Genomic DNA, 17,004 nt, shown 5'->3' with positions numbered 1-17,004 from the left:
GGCAAATGATGAAAAACCATTAAAAAAATGTGTTTCCTGGAAGTGCTTGCTGACTGTGTGGGGGATGATCTGACAGACAAAAGACAGATATCTGTGTTCTTCTTAGCAGAAACACAAGATCTCCATTTTCTTCCCTGTCAGAATGGCGATCTGCCTTGTGTACATACTGCCGTTCTGCCTCTTTCGGTAATGATCGCAGGTGGCCGGCAGACAGAGGCTCCCCCTCTGTCCAAACAGTGTGCGATCAGGTCTTGGGTAGTGCATGTGCGCACCCTAGATGCTATGGCACGAAATTATGTACAGGTACATTATTTCGTGCAATAGAGCCACTTTGCCGCAGTACATGTATGTTACGCGGTCGGCAAGTGGTTAAGCCATGCCCACACCATTACTGAGTGAAAGAGAAGAGACGCAGTTATACATGGCAACATGACAACCAAGGTCAGATAAACACTTTCTCTTCCTTTGGTGATGGCTTTGCATCAACAATCTTCAATTCAGCAAGTGATGATGCTGTATTGGCTCTTGCAAAAATAGGGACTATACTTTCCCTTTCATTCCCAGAGAGAGATTGCCAATCTACATTTTCTTCCTTAAAGTGCACTCTAAACAGGAAGCCAAAAGTAGAAAGGTATTTTCTAAACTTCATGCAGAATATATATTTTTGATATAGATCAAGCCAAACCCACACCACTACTGAAGGAAGGACAAGAATATTGGTACCTCCCATCTTTTTGGCATGTACCTGCCTCATGAATCAGAACGAATCAGGAGTTATTTTTGATTCCAGCACTCAGTTTGAAGGTATTTCTCTCAACAACCTGCTCCTTATAGGACTCAACCTAAACAACATCCTCATAAGAGTTATAATCTGCTTTAGACCAGAATCAATAACCGTAATGGGCAACATCCAACAAATGTTCCAATGTTCATTGTCAGAGAAGACAAAAAAACGACCTCAGGTTTCTATGGTATAGAGACAATGCCATTAGCAGGTACACTTCTTTGACAACAGTCCGCCACTCATTAAAATCTTGAGAGACAATCTTCTATGTGGACAATGGATTCATTTCCCACAACTGAAGAAGTGAACGGTTGCCTCACCAAAACACAGGAGATGCTGTCTTTAGCAAACCTTAGACTTCATAATATTGTATCTAACAGCTGTGGGGTAATTAATTTTTTCCATTCTGATGACTATGCTGCCAGCCTAAAGAACTTTAATTCTGGGGCTTGATATGCCTGATATGCAGTATAGCCTAGGTTTTTCTGTGGGACATCAAATAGGACACATTCACATTCTAAGTTTCTGTAAATTCCATTACCAAGAGAGGAGCTTTGCGCATGATGATCAGCATTTGTAAGCCACTAGGATTTATAGTCCCTATTACCATACAAGGCAAGATGCTAATGAGAGAGCGGTCCTCTAAAAACGTATACTGGGTGACTCTACTACTTGGCAAAAAAACAACAAAAGTAAAACTAGGAGAAATTCTCTAAAGTTATTATTGCAGCTTTAATGTCCCCTCGGTAATGCTCCCAGCTCCCCCCCCCCCCCTTCTCAGTCTGTCTCTGCTTGTACAATGTGCCTGCCCCCCCCCCCCTGCTCCTGCTGCTCTCATTTCTTATATTATATGCTCCCATCCTCTATGTTACATTCTAATAATTGTCTCTGTGCCTGTATAATGTAAACAAAAGTCACGATTGTACCTGTATGAGCTCCGCTCCTGCCGCTCAGCATATTGTAAGCTGCTCTCCTCTTTCCTCCTCCTTCCCTTCTGATGTCAGCGGGAGGGCTCTGCCCCGCCCACTGCAGTTGTGAATTGGAGACAGAAGAAAGTAGAGGAATCAGCTGAGCAGCAGGAGCGGAGCTTAGGCTTATGTATAATCATGCAGATTTTTTACATTACACAGGCACTCTCAGGGATCATCGGCTAAGGAGACCAGACACATAGCTACACAAGGGAACTGAGACCAAACAAGGATATATATATTAAAGTGATATTTATTTAAAGGAAAAAAATAGAAAAAAATGAACACAGTGCAAAGTAAACATGAACATAAACAAACCCCAAAAGAAAAATAACAAATGAACTTAACTACTATCTATGTACAAAAACCATCTAAGGGACAAGTGTACAGGGAATTCAAGGTTGCAAGGAAGGGGAATCTCAACAGGGTACTCGAACCAAAGCAAAGCGGGGGGGGGGGGCAGGAACAAGGCAGAGGGGTACAGACTGGATCAGGCTAGACATCAGGAACAGACAGCAAGGAAGGGGTCAGAATCATGACACGCCGGGGGAAGGGAGGAGAAGCCTTATGTAGCCCCCCAGCAGCTGAACGCTGATTACACCAGCCTGCTGGCTCCTGGGAGACACATGCTGGTGGACACTGAAGCTGCAGCAAACAGCCCCGAGCAGGATAGTGCCACCAGCAGGGACAAGAACTTAATCCTAACAGGCACAGGGACAATTTGTATAATGGTGCAGAGAGGATGGGAGCATGTAATAAATGTGGGTTAACAACCACTGTAAATTTGCACCCAACATATCTACAGTTACTGTGGCTAAACAACTCTTTCTCTGACTAAGTCCACAGCACACCAGAAGGCCTCACCTTTGCCTGTTCTTTTTTTCGCAATATTAGCACTGCATGTGTGATCTCTAGAACTGATCCAGTTGTGGTGAGATTTCTTAACTTACAGTCTAAGTAGCTTGGCAGACAGTGATTCAATTCAAATGGTATCTTGTAGATCTTAATAAGTGTTGATCCAAAACTTGTGCAGATCATAACAGCTGAACATCAAAAAAAAAAATCATAGTGTGTCTAGCTCCAACAGAATAAATCACATGTGGTGAATGGAGGCTAAAGTAAGGGGAAAAAAGGGTGGGACTAATTATATAGAGCATTACCTAGCTACTGGGTGAGGTAGGGACAACATTATTAAAGACAAACAGACAATGCATGTGTAACACGATAACCTACATATTCAATAGCAAACTGTAGTTTTACATCTCTTGCTAGACTCATGATCATCCTATACCCTCTTTCTGAGGGCCACAGAAAACTCATTTGATTGAACAAAGCAACAGAAGTTTGAAATTTAAAAGACAAGTTCAACCTGTATACTTTTCTAAAGGGGTTCTAGACATTGCCACTTAATCTGGAACATGCAAAAAAGGAGAAAGGCTAGTGTCATGGAAATTGGCCAAAACATTGTTTTATTATTGCATGTGAACAGCAGTCCAAAAAAATCCAGTGCGTGTCAGTCGTCAGTCATAACTAAGGCCTAACAGCCGAAACGCATTGAATTTCTTTTTGACTGCTGTTTACATGCAATAATAAAACAATGTTTTATCTGACTTCCATGGCAGCAGTCTTTCTCCTTTTTGCATGGACTACATGGGGGTTTACAGAGACTTCACAGACTGAGTGCTGTTTTCTTGAGGCTCACCAGGCATTGCACAGGAGGTAGTAGCTCGGATGTACCTGTTCCACTTAATCTGGAACACCTAGTTCTAATTTTATAGATTTGAATTGGTAAAAAATGTAAGGTTGCACTTACATTTCCATGTGAAATGCCTGCATTTTTTAAATGTACTGTATATTATGAAAATAAATACCAATTGTATGTGTAATTTATTCAACTATATTGCCTTCATCTGTAGGAACTGTTTGAATAAAAGGTCACAGCAATAAACTGGACCAACATGGGCTGGCTCAAAGGGAGAGCGTGCAGTTCTCCTGCTTTGTTTTATCCCGCAGGTATTTGCGACGTCCCTGGGCAGCCGTGGGATTGGTCGTCAGGACGGAGCAGCTGATTGGCCGCTTTGGGCGGTTGTATAACCCGCATGGAAGAAGTTGATAAAAGGGACCGAGTGCGGCGGTCCCTCAGACCGTTCCTGTCAGCCAGAGACGCCCACCCCCCCTCCCTATTTTCAGAAGTCATGTGTTGTCCAATTAGGGAAGTAGTCTTCCAGCTTTGGCTGGATGGACACCATTTAATTTTTTGTTAAACATATCTTAGCCAAGATGACTTATTTATTTTATTTAAATAATTCTTTTAACCCCTTATGGATAACACCGTGGCCATAAAAAAATCCAAAATTAATAAATAAGTGTTGTAATATATTATCGTGTTGTCTATTTATTTAAGGTACCTTTGTGCTAGCCCATGAAGAGCTAATTTTTGCCTGTTTTTTAAATATTTTAAAAAAGTCAACAAAGCCCATGGAATGTCCTAACATTTTTATATGACTATATGTATTAATTAACTTAAATAATGACAACATTTATGCAGAATATATAGGCTCATAGCAGAAATATACATGTTATACATGCGTAAGGGCTGAACTGGTTGAACACCAGCTATTCAGGGGGGGAACGTATGGCTTTAACCAATTGCACAATTTATTATATTGAAATTAGTCTCTCTCTCTCTCTTTTTCTTTCTCTTTTTCTTTCTTTCTTTCTTTCTTTCTTTCTTTCTTTCTTTCTTTCTTTCTTTCTTTCTTTCTTTCTTTCTCACTCACTCACTCACTCACTCACTCACACACATATACATATATATATATATATATATATATATATATATATATATATATATATATATATATATATATATATATAATAATGTTTTATCTGAGTCTAGGTACCTGCTAAAAGCAAAATTATAACAAATGCTTCCCCCTTTTTTTCAGATTTGATTTACCTTGATCATGTTGGCACAGCACTTTTTCCCGAAAGCCTTCTTCAAAAATTCATGGCTGATTTGTCTGAAAATGTTTATGGTTAGTATAAGTACTTTTTCTCTAATAAACATTTTGTCTAAAAAAATGTTTTTAGTAGTGTGAAGAAATTATACTATAACCGCAGTTTTTCTGTAGTATTTTTTTTTTTCTTTTAATGAGCAGTGATTAATGTAATTGTAACTTGCTGCTAAGCTATAATGCCTTTTTTGACATTAGTGTGTGGAGTTATATGGTTATATTTTAGAACATCTGCCTTTTAATTGTAAAGATTTCACACTGTGAATACCAAGTTATGCAGGCTTGTAACCTCTAAGTAGTTGTAAAATGTGTCCTTTAAAATGTGAATATATCCCTTTTATAAAATGTCAAATTTTGGTAAGTGTATTCACAACACACTCTAAATACCATATTTAATAAACCTTAAGTCAAAGTGAGGTTTTTTTTTAATGTGTACTCGTTACACAGAGCTGGAAGGAAATGTTTGTATCATGTGCCAATCATTTTAGAATATATAAATATTGCAGTGATATAAATCTATGCTTTTATATTGCTTTATGCGCAATACATTTTTTTTTTTTTTTTTTTGCAGTTACGAAATATTACATTTTATGAAAATTTTGTATGTTGTTACTTGGTTTTGTTGTCTGTGTATAAAAATGTATTTTCATAAAACAAAATTGCATAAATATGTGATTGTAAACATTCTGGGAAATTAAAAAAATCTTTTGGTTCCTTTTGAAGATCTTGATTTATTGCAATTGGTTATGTTGCCGTGTTTCTTGCTCCATATTTTATACTAAATACAGTTGCCGGAATAAATGGCTCTGTATGCGGTTGTACTATAAAAATGAAGATCTGGATGCACAGTTAACCACATATAGGAAACAATAGCTACACTACCCACTTTCCCAGCCAAGCCAGGCAGCTTTTTTGCAATTTTGCAAGGGATGCGTAGGACCTGGACAGGTTTACCTTCAACAGTGAACCTATACTTTGAAGGGAAACATATAAACCGTATTTATCGGCGTATAACACGCACCCTAACTTTAAGAGGAAAGTTTCAGGAAAAAAACTATCCACAGCCCCTTGCGTATAACACGCAGGCACAGTTTACCCTCTATTTTCAGGGTAAAAAAGTGAGTATTATACGCCAATAAATACAGTAATTGTTTCGGGTCAATTTTATTGATATGTTTCTAGTTAATGCTTTTTAGACTGATTTTGTTTTTCTGTTTATGTAAAAGGTTTGTTTTAATATTTACTACAGGATTTGCCCACGACAGGGCTGTCATGCAGCATTTTGTAAAAAGAGCAAAGCAAACCAGCTGACTTTCTGACTTTCTCTCTCATTAAAATTTGAGAAGAGCAGAGAATGGAGTTTATTCTCTCCTTCGGTTGTAAGTTTCAGCTTGAGTTATTGAGCTGTATAAACAGCTTATATTTTTAGTAGAGCAGCTATAATTAGACAGACAAACCTGTAAAAGGAGCCCACCTGCTGGCTGTAAATGTAAAGTAAAATGTTAATGCAATATTTAAAGCGGAACTTCAGTAATTTTTTCAACTTCCCATCTATTAAATCTTTTGCCCTTGTTATTTTAACTTTGGATTGTATAAAAAAAATTCTGCCAGTAAATACCTTATACAGCCCACTTCCTGTTTCTTGTCTGGTCATTAGCCTAGGCTTATGACATCATGCACAGCTCTCTCTCACTCTCATGAGAGAAAAGGAAGAGGGGGTGAGTCATAAGAGGGCCAATGAGAGCTGCAGAAATGGAGGTGTGTCTGTAAATCCAGAAAGTGAACATATAGCAGCTTCAGCTGCCCAAAGTTAAAATGGGTGCAGCCAGGCTTAGTGGAGGGAGATATCTGCAGTACAGAATCACAGTATATATAAAATAATATGCAAAGTGGTTGGAGGAGAGCTTCAGAATGACAGATGTTTTTTCATTACCAATTATGTGAGCAGACAGCAGTTCCTCTTTAATTTCATTAATCTGTCTAATAACCTGAAGAAACGTGTAAACTGTATTTTTAGTCCTGAACATAATGTAAAAACACAATACAAATTGTGGGGTTTGTTCTGGCTTGTGGCTAAAATGGGTGCATAAACACTGGTGCAAAATCTATCTGGAGACTGCATATAATCCTGTATATTCTTTTTTTTTTTTTTTTTTTTTTTTTTTTAGAATAGCAAGCAGCCCTGAGCATCCATAAAACAATAAGATGCTAATGTGTTTCAGCCAAAGCCTTATGCCACGTACACACGACCGTTTTTCGGGTTGTAAAAAATGTTTTTTTTTTATGTCATTAAAAACGATCGTGTGTGGGCTCCAGAGCATTTTTCACGATGTAAAAAATGGCCCTTAGAATTTTAGAACATGCTCTAATTTTTCACATTGTTTTTAACGTTGTCGTTTTTCTTGTCGTAAAAAATGGTCGTGTGTGGGCTTTAACAAAGTGAAAAAAACGCGCATGCTCCGAAGTAAGTTATGAGACGGGAGCGCTCGTTCTGGTAAAACTAGCGTTTCTTAATGGAGTAAACACATTCATCACGCTGTAACAGACTGAAAAGCGCAAATCGTCTTTTACTAACACGAAATCAGCAAAAGCAGCCCCAAGGGTGGCGCCATCCGAATGGAACTTCCCCTTTATAGTGCTGTTGTACATCACTGCGCTTTGCTAGAGCATTTTGTTTTTCACGATCGTGTGTAGGCAAGGCCGGTTTAAAGATCGGGTTGAAAAAAACTTTGTTTTTTCTAGACCATTAAAAATTTTATTTTTTACATCCCGAAAAACAGTCGTGTGTACGTGGCATTACTCATAGCTGACCTGTTGTAAACTCCTCTTTCTTTTGGGCACAGCCATGAATGCAGGTGATCTGCAACACTGCTGCACCTTTTGCAATAATAATTCAAAAGCTCCCTGTGCAACACTGCCATGCCAAAAAGTCCAAAGACTAATTTCACAATCGGCAAAATAACAACCAAATATTAAATACATTTTAAAAACCAGTTTAATTTTTGAAAAAAACTGTACAAAATCATAACTGAGCTAAAAAATGTACATAAAAAAATGTAAGCATAAATAAATAAGGGAGAGGAAGGGAAAAACTTAAGAAAGGGGCACAGGATATAAAATACCCTTATGCATGCCCCTTACTAAAATCTTAACTTCCAAAAATAGGTATATATCCCAAAAAAAACATGTATATCCAGCATCCACTCAGTATCCAAATCATGGACTCCTAGATGAGGCCTGACAAGTCATGCCAGAATAGAGGAAAGAATACAATCATAAGTAGGGGAATCACAAAGGCATCACATGTTGGAATTTATCCAAGGGGCACTGGGACAAGTATATCATTGTTAGGGCTGGAAGTACCGTACTTCAATGAGCTCACTGGCACCATCTCAGTTGCTCACATAAAACAAGGATCCCCACCATTGGGTAACAAAGAAAGTAATTAGTACACCTGTTATATTCTTTTGTTTGGGACTACACCACAGCCTATGAAGCCTATATAGAAGCAACTCTTCTCCCTGTTTCTTCCTGACATAGATCACTTCATCTACCCTGAAACTAAACTCTACACATTCTACTCTAAACCTCATACCCCAGATTAGCCTTTTTTTCTTTCTGATCAAGTGTGATCCTTCCAAACTTGGTAATGCCAAATGCTATTACACCTACTATCCATTTATATCTTGCCCCAAATATCATGACGCTGAAAATCGGGGGACGGATTCAGATACATTGGCGCATATTTACGCCGGCGTAGAGCATCTTATTTCCGCTACGCCGGACCAGCGCGGAGAGGCATGTACTGTATTCAGAAAGATATTACTCACCAAGTTGCACCAGCAGAACGTATTTTCGACGGCGTAAGGCGTCGTAAGTGGGCGTCACCCCATGCAAATGATGGTCCGACCGTGTCGCAGAGAGATACGTCAGGCTTATCTTAAACTGCGCATGCGCTGTGACATCGCCAGACTGCGCACTGGGATACGTTCACGGACGGCGCCGTTCGTTATAAACGTCATTTATGTGGGGTCACCCTTAATTTACATAAAACACGCCCACATCTTCCATATTTGTATTAGGCGGGCTTACGCCGGCCCTTATACGCTACGCCGCCGTAACTTCGGGCGCATAATCTTTCTGAATACCATACTCGCCTCTCAAAGTTACGGCGGCGTAGCGTATAGGAGATACGCTACGGCCGCCTTAAGATACACAATTGTATCTGAATCTGTGCCCTTATCTTGTCGTCACAGAGGGAGCAGAAGATGAAACATCTTTGGGAGGCCTTGCAGAAAGGTCTGTGCAACGCGTTTCCAGATACTGGGAGGTTCAAAATCCTGGTCCTGGACAACGTGTTGCTGAGGCTTTGGTCAGTTACAGAAAGAGCGGTGGAGAAGGTGGCCGTCTGAGCGATGCGTTCAGACAATTTTTTAGTCTGCAGCCCCAAGGTATGACCGGTTCCAGCAACCATCGCCAGCGTCTCTATTTTACATGGTGCAGGAATACCTAGGGGCAAGATCAGACTTGGACACTTTTCCCACCGAAAATCCTCTGGCTTACTGGGTCTTGAGGATGGATCACTGGCCAGAGCTTGCACAGTACGCAATTGAGCTACTGGCTTGTCCTGCATCCAGCGTTCTTTCAGAACGGACATTCAGTGCTGCTGAGTGACTATCCTTTTCCTCCTAAATGATCATGCTGATAGCTTGTAAGAAAATGTTTGGTTCTGGGCACCAGCACCAGTGCCCAAGGCCCAATTTCTGCCCCTGTTTAACAGGGGCGTGTAATTAAAATTTTTGATGCAATACTTTGCACCAGGCTCATTCCTGCGCTCCAACTAGAGTATCTGTGAGGGGTTTCAGTGGTGTTGCACCAGCACCACCACCAACAAAGGCCCAATTTTTCTGCCCATGTTCAACAGGGGCATGTAATTACAATTCTTGATCTAATATTTCACAGCAGGGCCCATTCCTGCGCCCACCAAGAGTAACTGTGAGGACTTACAGTGTTGTGGCACCAGCGCCAGCACCAAAGGCCTAATTTTTTTACCACTGTTCAACAATGGCATGTAATTACAGTTCTTGATAAAATAGTTCACACAGCAGGGCGTTCCAGCGCCCACCAAGACTAACTGTGAGGGCTTACACCAACACCCAGGGCCCAAATTTATGCAGAGTATATACGGCAGGCCCCTACTTTCAAACATCCAACTTACAAACGACTCCTACTTGCAAACGGAAGGAAACAACAGGAAGTGAGACGAAATCTACCTCTAGGAAGGGAAATTCACTTCTATAAGAGGTGTCTCCTATCCACTGATGCTTTATCACCAATCCTTGTTTCACTAAAAAAAACGCATTTTCAAAAAATCATTTGACATTGGGACAGAAAGTGAATTGCAATCTTCTAAACCGATGCACACAGACAGCAACACAAATGTTACAGGGGTGATAACCCTTCTCTATGTTTTCAGAAAAGCTTAAAAATAGATTTCATGGCTGGAGCTACACTTTAAAAAAGTACCAATTCACAATTACAAACAGATTCAACTTAACAACAAGCCTACAGTCCTTGTCTTGTTTGCACCACCTATATACTGCTATTCAAAGTATATAGGGCCAAATGGGCTTGTAATGACCTGGGGGGAGTTGGGGGAAACCCATGCTATTTTTCTCAATGATTTTCATCCATATTGCAGGGACCAGACATTACATTTAAGCCGCAAGCAGTTTTAAATTACTTTTTTCTTATAGTAATCTCATTTTGTGCAGGGACAGTTCTAAACACGTGCCACTTCACAGGCATACTATAGACACCCAGTTACTGTATTTAAACAAACTTTTTTATTTTATTTTTCACTTTAAGCATCATTAAAATCACTGCTCCAGAAAAAAACTACTGTTTTTAAAACTTTTTTCCATTGATACATGTTCCCTGGGGCAAGACCCGGGTTCTCAAACGCGTTTTCCGACAATAACTTGCATATTAGGCTTTAAAATTAGCACTTTTGAATTCGAACGTTCGAGTCCCATAGACGTCAATGGGGTTCTAAATGTTCACGCGAACGTTAGGTACGTTCGAAGGTTCTGGTGCGAACCAAACGGGGTGTGTTCGGCTCATCCCTAATCAGGAGTTATCAGGCTGATAGCAGAAGAATGGAGAAGGGGAAAGCTACGGGACTTAGTGCTTTGAACAGAGATAATAAAACACTGCCGATATATGTGCCCAGCTTAAATTTCATGAATCAGGTTTTCATCCACTTTAACATCTCTAAACAGATGCAGAAAAGGTGTTTACTGGGATTGCATGAGACTACATGTCCACGGCCCTATGCCATTTAGAACTGTGGGACAAAATAATGACCTGAACTCACATGTTATACAACAACTCTGGTTATAGGCTGCCTGTCGAATCCTTTCTGCATAACTAATGGCACAAAACAAGGATGCTCCCAGTCCCCTTAATGTTTATCCTATCTTTAGAGTCCTTTCTACAAAGAATAGTAGGAGGTGTACAAAGATTTGCTACTACTACAGGAGAGAACAAGATTGCAGCTTTGCTGACAACCTAATATTCTTTCTCATCAAACACCTTATATCCCTTCCTGACCTTGTAAAATCATTTGACAAGTTCCAGCTTTTTTTCAATTTCTTAAATTAATTACTCCTAATCCTGTTCAATCTTACACTCTCCCAGGACACACATCACCTTTAAAATAAACTTTCTCTTTGACTGGTAGCAAGAAAGCCTTTACATACTTAGGCATAAAGGTACCAGTAAACCTTTCAAACCTGTTGATACTGCACCACCAAAAGATCATCTTCCAACTCCAAACAGATCTACATAGCTATTAAAGACCAACTTTCTTTTTTTTTCTGTCAAACGGTCATCCTGAAAATGAATGCCCTTCCATATCTCCTCCAATCGATACTGTGAGTGAGTGAGTGAGTGAGTGAGTGACTTGTATAGCGCAGCAAATGCAAACTTAATCGCCTCAAGGCGCTTGGAATCCAGCGTCGTACCGGTCTTTCAGAAGAGGTGGGTCTTTAGTTTTTTCCTAAATGCCCGATGGTTTTCCTTTAAGCGGATGGTGATGGGTAGAGCTAGTACTCATTACACAAGTCTTGTTCAATAAATTTATTTGGAACAAAAAAATTGGGTAGTATTGGCATAACCAAACTTATGACACCTAAACATACAGGAGGCATTAAACTTGCTGGCATTAGGAAATATTACTGGTAAATATCCCTACCAAACTCTACATTTTGTTTGATAAAAAAATGACGTGATGCATGTCTAATGAAAAACTCTTTCCTACAAATTTTGATAGATCCCTATTACACTTATATAAGCATAATTTTTTTGGGGCAAAAATCTATATCACTGACCCTTATCTTGATATTAATCTGTAGCTCCTCCCTCCCATTCCTTTGCATAAATATTGTACCCTAATGTTTTAGTTAATTCCTTCTTTATTTTATCTACAAATTTATATTTTTATTTATATATATATATATATATATATAATGTGTGTGTGTGTATGTAGGTATGTATATTTGCGCACAACTGAAGGACCCTGGCAGACATTTTTAAATTTTGCCATTAATATTGAAAATATGACTGATCATGCCAAAAAACTGTCTTTTATTTAAGAATAGCAATCACAGGAAGCTATTTATAATCGCATAATGGATGCTTTTTTAAATCCTAATAACAGAAATCCCCCAAATGGCCCTGATCAAACGTTTACATACCCTGGAATGTTAGACCTTGGTACAGACACAGAAGGTGACACACAGGTTAAAATGGCAATTAAAGGTTAATTTCCCACATTTGTGGCTTTTTAAATCACAATTAGTGTCTGTGTATACATAGTCAATGAGTTTGTTAGCTCTCACATGGATGCACTAAGCAGGCTAGACACTGTGCCATGAGGAGGTAGAAAAGAAAAGGCAAAAGACCTGCGTAACAAGGTAATGAAACTTTACAAAGATGGAGAAGGTTATAAAAAGATTTAAAAGCCTTGAATATGCCAGTCAGTACTGTTTAATCACTTATTAAGAAGTGGAAAATTAGGGGCTCTTTTGATACCAAGCCAAGGTCAGGTAGACCAATAAATATTGCAGCCATAACTGGCAGAAGAATTGCTCAGGATACAAAGAAAAACCATGGGTAAACGCAGGAGAAATACATGCTGCTCTCCAAAAAGATGCAATTCTTCCGCCAGTTGTGGCTGCAATATTTCTTACGCAGGTCTTTTTACTGTTCTTTTCTACCTCCTCATGGCTCAGTGTCTAGCCTGCTTAGTCCATCCATGTGAGAGCTAATAAACTCATGTACAAGTTTCTGTGTGATTTTATTCAGCCTGACTGCCAAGGCCTTTGCAAGAATTTTTATATCTGAGCTCAGTAAAGAGATGGGTCTATATGAGGATGTGTTAAGTATATCTTTACCTTGCTTTATATATCCTTACTATAGTGGATTCCATCATAGATGAGGGGAGCTCTCCAATTCCAGACCCGCAGCAGCTCCGGGAGCAACACCTTCCAATAATGCTGGTATGTCTCGGCCGGGAGACCATCAGGTTTCAGGGATTCCTGACCCACCATCTCCTGCATAACCAGCTGTATTTCCTCCATCATGCCTTGATACCTGTATACATGGACCAATCAGCACTGATTTAGGTTTATTACCACGTACATCAAAAACCTTCTACAACTGACAGACACCTAAGATCTCCTGCCACAAGATGTTGTCTTTACCTATGGACTACTCTCTCTTTTCATGGATGTCTAAGCACCTGGAGACTCCCTGAGCCAACTACTACTATGTCACTCACTCTCCCCACACTTATTTACCTTTCCTTCCCCTGGCTTTTCTCTCTTCCTCCCCCACCCTGACTCTTTTCCAATACTTTCCTTCTCTCACTCTCCCCTTTCCCAGGGCACCTAGTCCGTCTTGACCATTTAGCTATTAGTTGTACTAGACCAGAAACAGGAGGAAACCTATACAGTTGCCTATTGTTTCACAAATGCCATTGTTCTGTACCTGCTTGCTCCTACCTCTACAACATCACCATACCTCACCTTGTCCCCATGTTGATGCCTGGTGGCACTGTCCCTCTTGCGACTTCACCAACCAGTGCACGCTGGGCCGGTGACATCGCAAAAGGTGCAGTGCCTCCTGGTGATGTCGTCGGGTGGCCCTGCCCTTACCTATATAAGAACTGTCAATCTGCAAGCTAGCCATTCAGGGGTTTTCTTTCGGGCGGGAGGAGTGATTTTATTTTTTTTCCTTTTCAGGTCGGCGGTGAAGCGAGTGTTGTGATTGACACTGGATTTACATAGACAAGGAATTGTCAAAAAGTGTCTCTCTGTTTTTTTTTTACTTTTTAACACTTTTTTGGTGAATACTTATTCACATGGGGGGGTGGGAACTGGGGCCCCCCTTGTTAAAGGGGGCTTCCAGATTCTGATAAGCCCCCCACCCACAGGCGCCCACAACCACAGCCCGGTGTTGTGGGGAAGAGACCCTTGTCCCCATCAATATGAGGACAATGTGCTTTGGGGTGGGGGGCAGAGCCACTCTGCCCCAAAGCACCCACCCATGTTGAGGGCATGTGGCCTGGTATGGTTCAGGAGGGGGTGACGCTCGCTCACCCCCCCTCTTTCCTGACCTGCCAGGTTGTGTGTTCGGATAAGGGTCTGGTATGGATGATGGGGGGGTCCCCACGCCCTTTTAGAAAACAAATTGTGGTGTAAAGTTCCCTTAAAATCCATACCAGACCTGAAGGTCTGCCCAAGCAGTTTTTTTTTCTTTCTTTTTTTTTTTTTTTAATCGGCGGTGACGGCAATTGCAACTGCGAGTCAATTTACATGAGATTTGCTGCAGCGTGTTCTGTACATGCTACAGATGTGCCACTTTACTGGCAGACTAAGGCGACCCCCCAGGCACTATATTTATGGCACTTTAAGCATAATTAAAATGACTGCTCCTGAAAAAATTATTGTTTCAAAAAAAAATTGCGTTTAAACATAATGCATATATATATGAACGTACTAAATTGTATACGACACCGTGCAATCTGATGTACAATGTATACATTGTTTTCTTCTGGTTCTATTGTAAAACAATAAAATAGTATTGTTGAAAAAATAAAAAAATTGCATTATAATTCATCTCCCCTAGGGCAGTACCCGGACCCCCATACCCCTTTTATGGCCAATTACTTGCATATAAGCCTTGAAAATGGGCACTTTTGATTTCTCATGTTCGGCTCCCATAGACATCAATGGGGTTTGCTGTTGGGGGCAGAACTTTTCCTGTGTTCTGGAGTTATGCTGTAAACCGAATGGAGGGGGGGGGGGGGGTTGGCAATTCTCTCTTCAATACTATTGGGTGAACACTGTGAGCATAAAAATTAATGCATTTATTTACCTTTTTCTTCTACTGATTTTTATTTTTCTCTTTTTCAAGGCAATCCTCATAGCAACAATTTAAGCAGTAGACTTACGCATGATACAATTGAACATGTTCGTTACAGGTAAGATCGTTTAAAGAAATGTTTTGGTCTGGATGGGTACGTTGCATGTATTTTTTTTTCTTTCTTTCTTTTGCCTCTGTTTATAGAGTGAGCCCTCATCTCAACATTCAATGGTTCCTGTCTATGTGCACCTAGCTGTGGGGTCCGATGCTCCTTTAACTTAAATTCCTATGCTATGGCATGAACCTTCAATTGTCTTGACCAATAATTTTCCTTTTTATAGTTCAAAATATTGCGAGGCGTTGAACTCTAGTTGTTGTTTGTACACAAATATTCTGCTTTGTAACTACCAAATTGTTGGCTGTTTGTTTGAGCAAACATTAATAAAACCTTTTATAAAAAAGAACATTTATGGTTCTCAGATCTGCTCCGAAAATGTCCAATATGGCTAGTACTGTCAATACTAGTGCAAAAAATGTACTTTGTGGGTTGGCTGCATTTATTTACTGCAATATTCCGGTAGCTTGCAGTTCATTTTTAACTGTCATGTGGAAAAAAAAATACATCATTTTGGAAAAGTAGTTCAGGTAACTCATGGTGAGGACTACTAAATGGACAGTTTATCTAAAAGTGATAACTAATTTGGTTTTGGGTAAATGTCTGCATGTTGACTAACCCATGGTTATATAGCTAAAGAACACAATGCTGGTATTTTCTCATCTTAGTTCCAAGGCTCTGCCAATTTCTTTGAACTTATGCCGCATACACATGACCGTTTTCCATGACGTGAAAAATGCCAGTTTTTAAATTGGTCATTAAAAACGATTGTGTGTAGGCTCCAGAGCATTTTTCTCAACGTGAAAAATGGGCATTAAAAATTTAGAACATGCTTTAATTTTTCTCATTGTTTTTCACATTGTTAAAAACGGTCGTGTGTAGGCTTTACCGACGGGAAAAAACGTGTATGCTCAGAAGCAAGTTATGAGACAGGAGCACTCGTTCTGGTAAAACTAGCGTTTGTAATGGAGATAGCACATTCGTCACGCTGTAAGAGACTGAAAAGCATGAAGACTGAAAAGCGTGAATCGTCTCTCACTAAACTTTTACTAACACGAAATCCGCAAAAGCAGCCCAAAGGGTGGCGCAATCTGAATGGAACTTCCCCTTTATAGTGCCGTCGTATGTGTTGTACGTCACCCCACTTTGCTCAAGCATTTTTTTTTCACGATGTGAAATGCGTGTGTATGCAAGGCAGGCTTGACAAGAATCACATTTTTTCTAGGACATTAAAAACGGTTGTGTGTACGCGACATTACACTTTCTCTTGAGCTTTTTTTTTTTTGATTAACCACTACAGGAAATAGCAAAGTATTGGCTCTCCATATAGCAAAATGGGTCAGAGCTAGGAAATCTATTGGAAAGTCTCTGGTGTAAAGTCCTAGTCAGTGGGTTATTCAGCCACCATTATGCACATGTAGCTGGAATATTAATTTGTTTTTAGTCTTTAAGAAGACCGTACATTTTTGGCTTTGTTTCTCGGTTGTTTCTGAATATAAATTGATAAATAACTGTGCAATTAGACATACATATGTTTTAAATATTTAAGCGAATTACATAGTACTTCACAACAAAGTGTAACATATCATCTCTTTCATGGAAATAGACACAGATTTAATTGTACCTAACCTCTTTTTATTGTTCAAATCTGTGTCTTGAATGAATGAAGCTTGGGGGCTCATTTGTCAAGAT

The 17,004-nt window shown here is 39.8% G+C and overlaps 1 protein-coding gene across 1 annotated transcript in view; it reads left to right on the top strand.

The window, feature by feature from the left end:
* MOCOS (molybdenum cofactor sulfurase) overlaps window positions 1-17,004 on the top strand; it is a 429,522-nt gene that overhangs the window by 42,344 nt on the left and 370,174 nt on the right. The window contains exons 2-3 of the mRNA XM_040353488.1: window positions 4,701-4,790; window positions 15,249-15,315. Of these exons, the coding sequence (XP_040209422.1) occupies window positions 4,701-4,790; window positions 15,249-15,315 (157 nt within the window). The remainder of the gene's footprint in view (window positions 1-4,700; window positions 4,791-15,248; window positions 15,316-17,004) is intronic.

This window comes from Rana temporaria, chromosome 5, assembly GCF_905171775.1.
Source record: "Rana temporaria chromosome 5, aRanTem1.1, whole genome shotgun sequence".
In the NCBI taxonomy this organism is placed as follows: Eukaryota; Metazoa; Chordata; class Amphibia; order Anura; family Ranidae; genus Rana; species Rana temporaria.
Note: the sequence above shows the minus strand (reverse complement) of the source record. Positions and strands in the feature narration are given on the sequence as shown.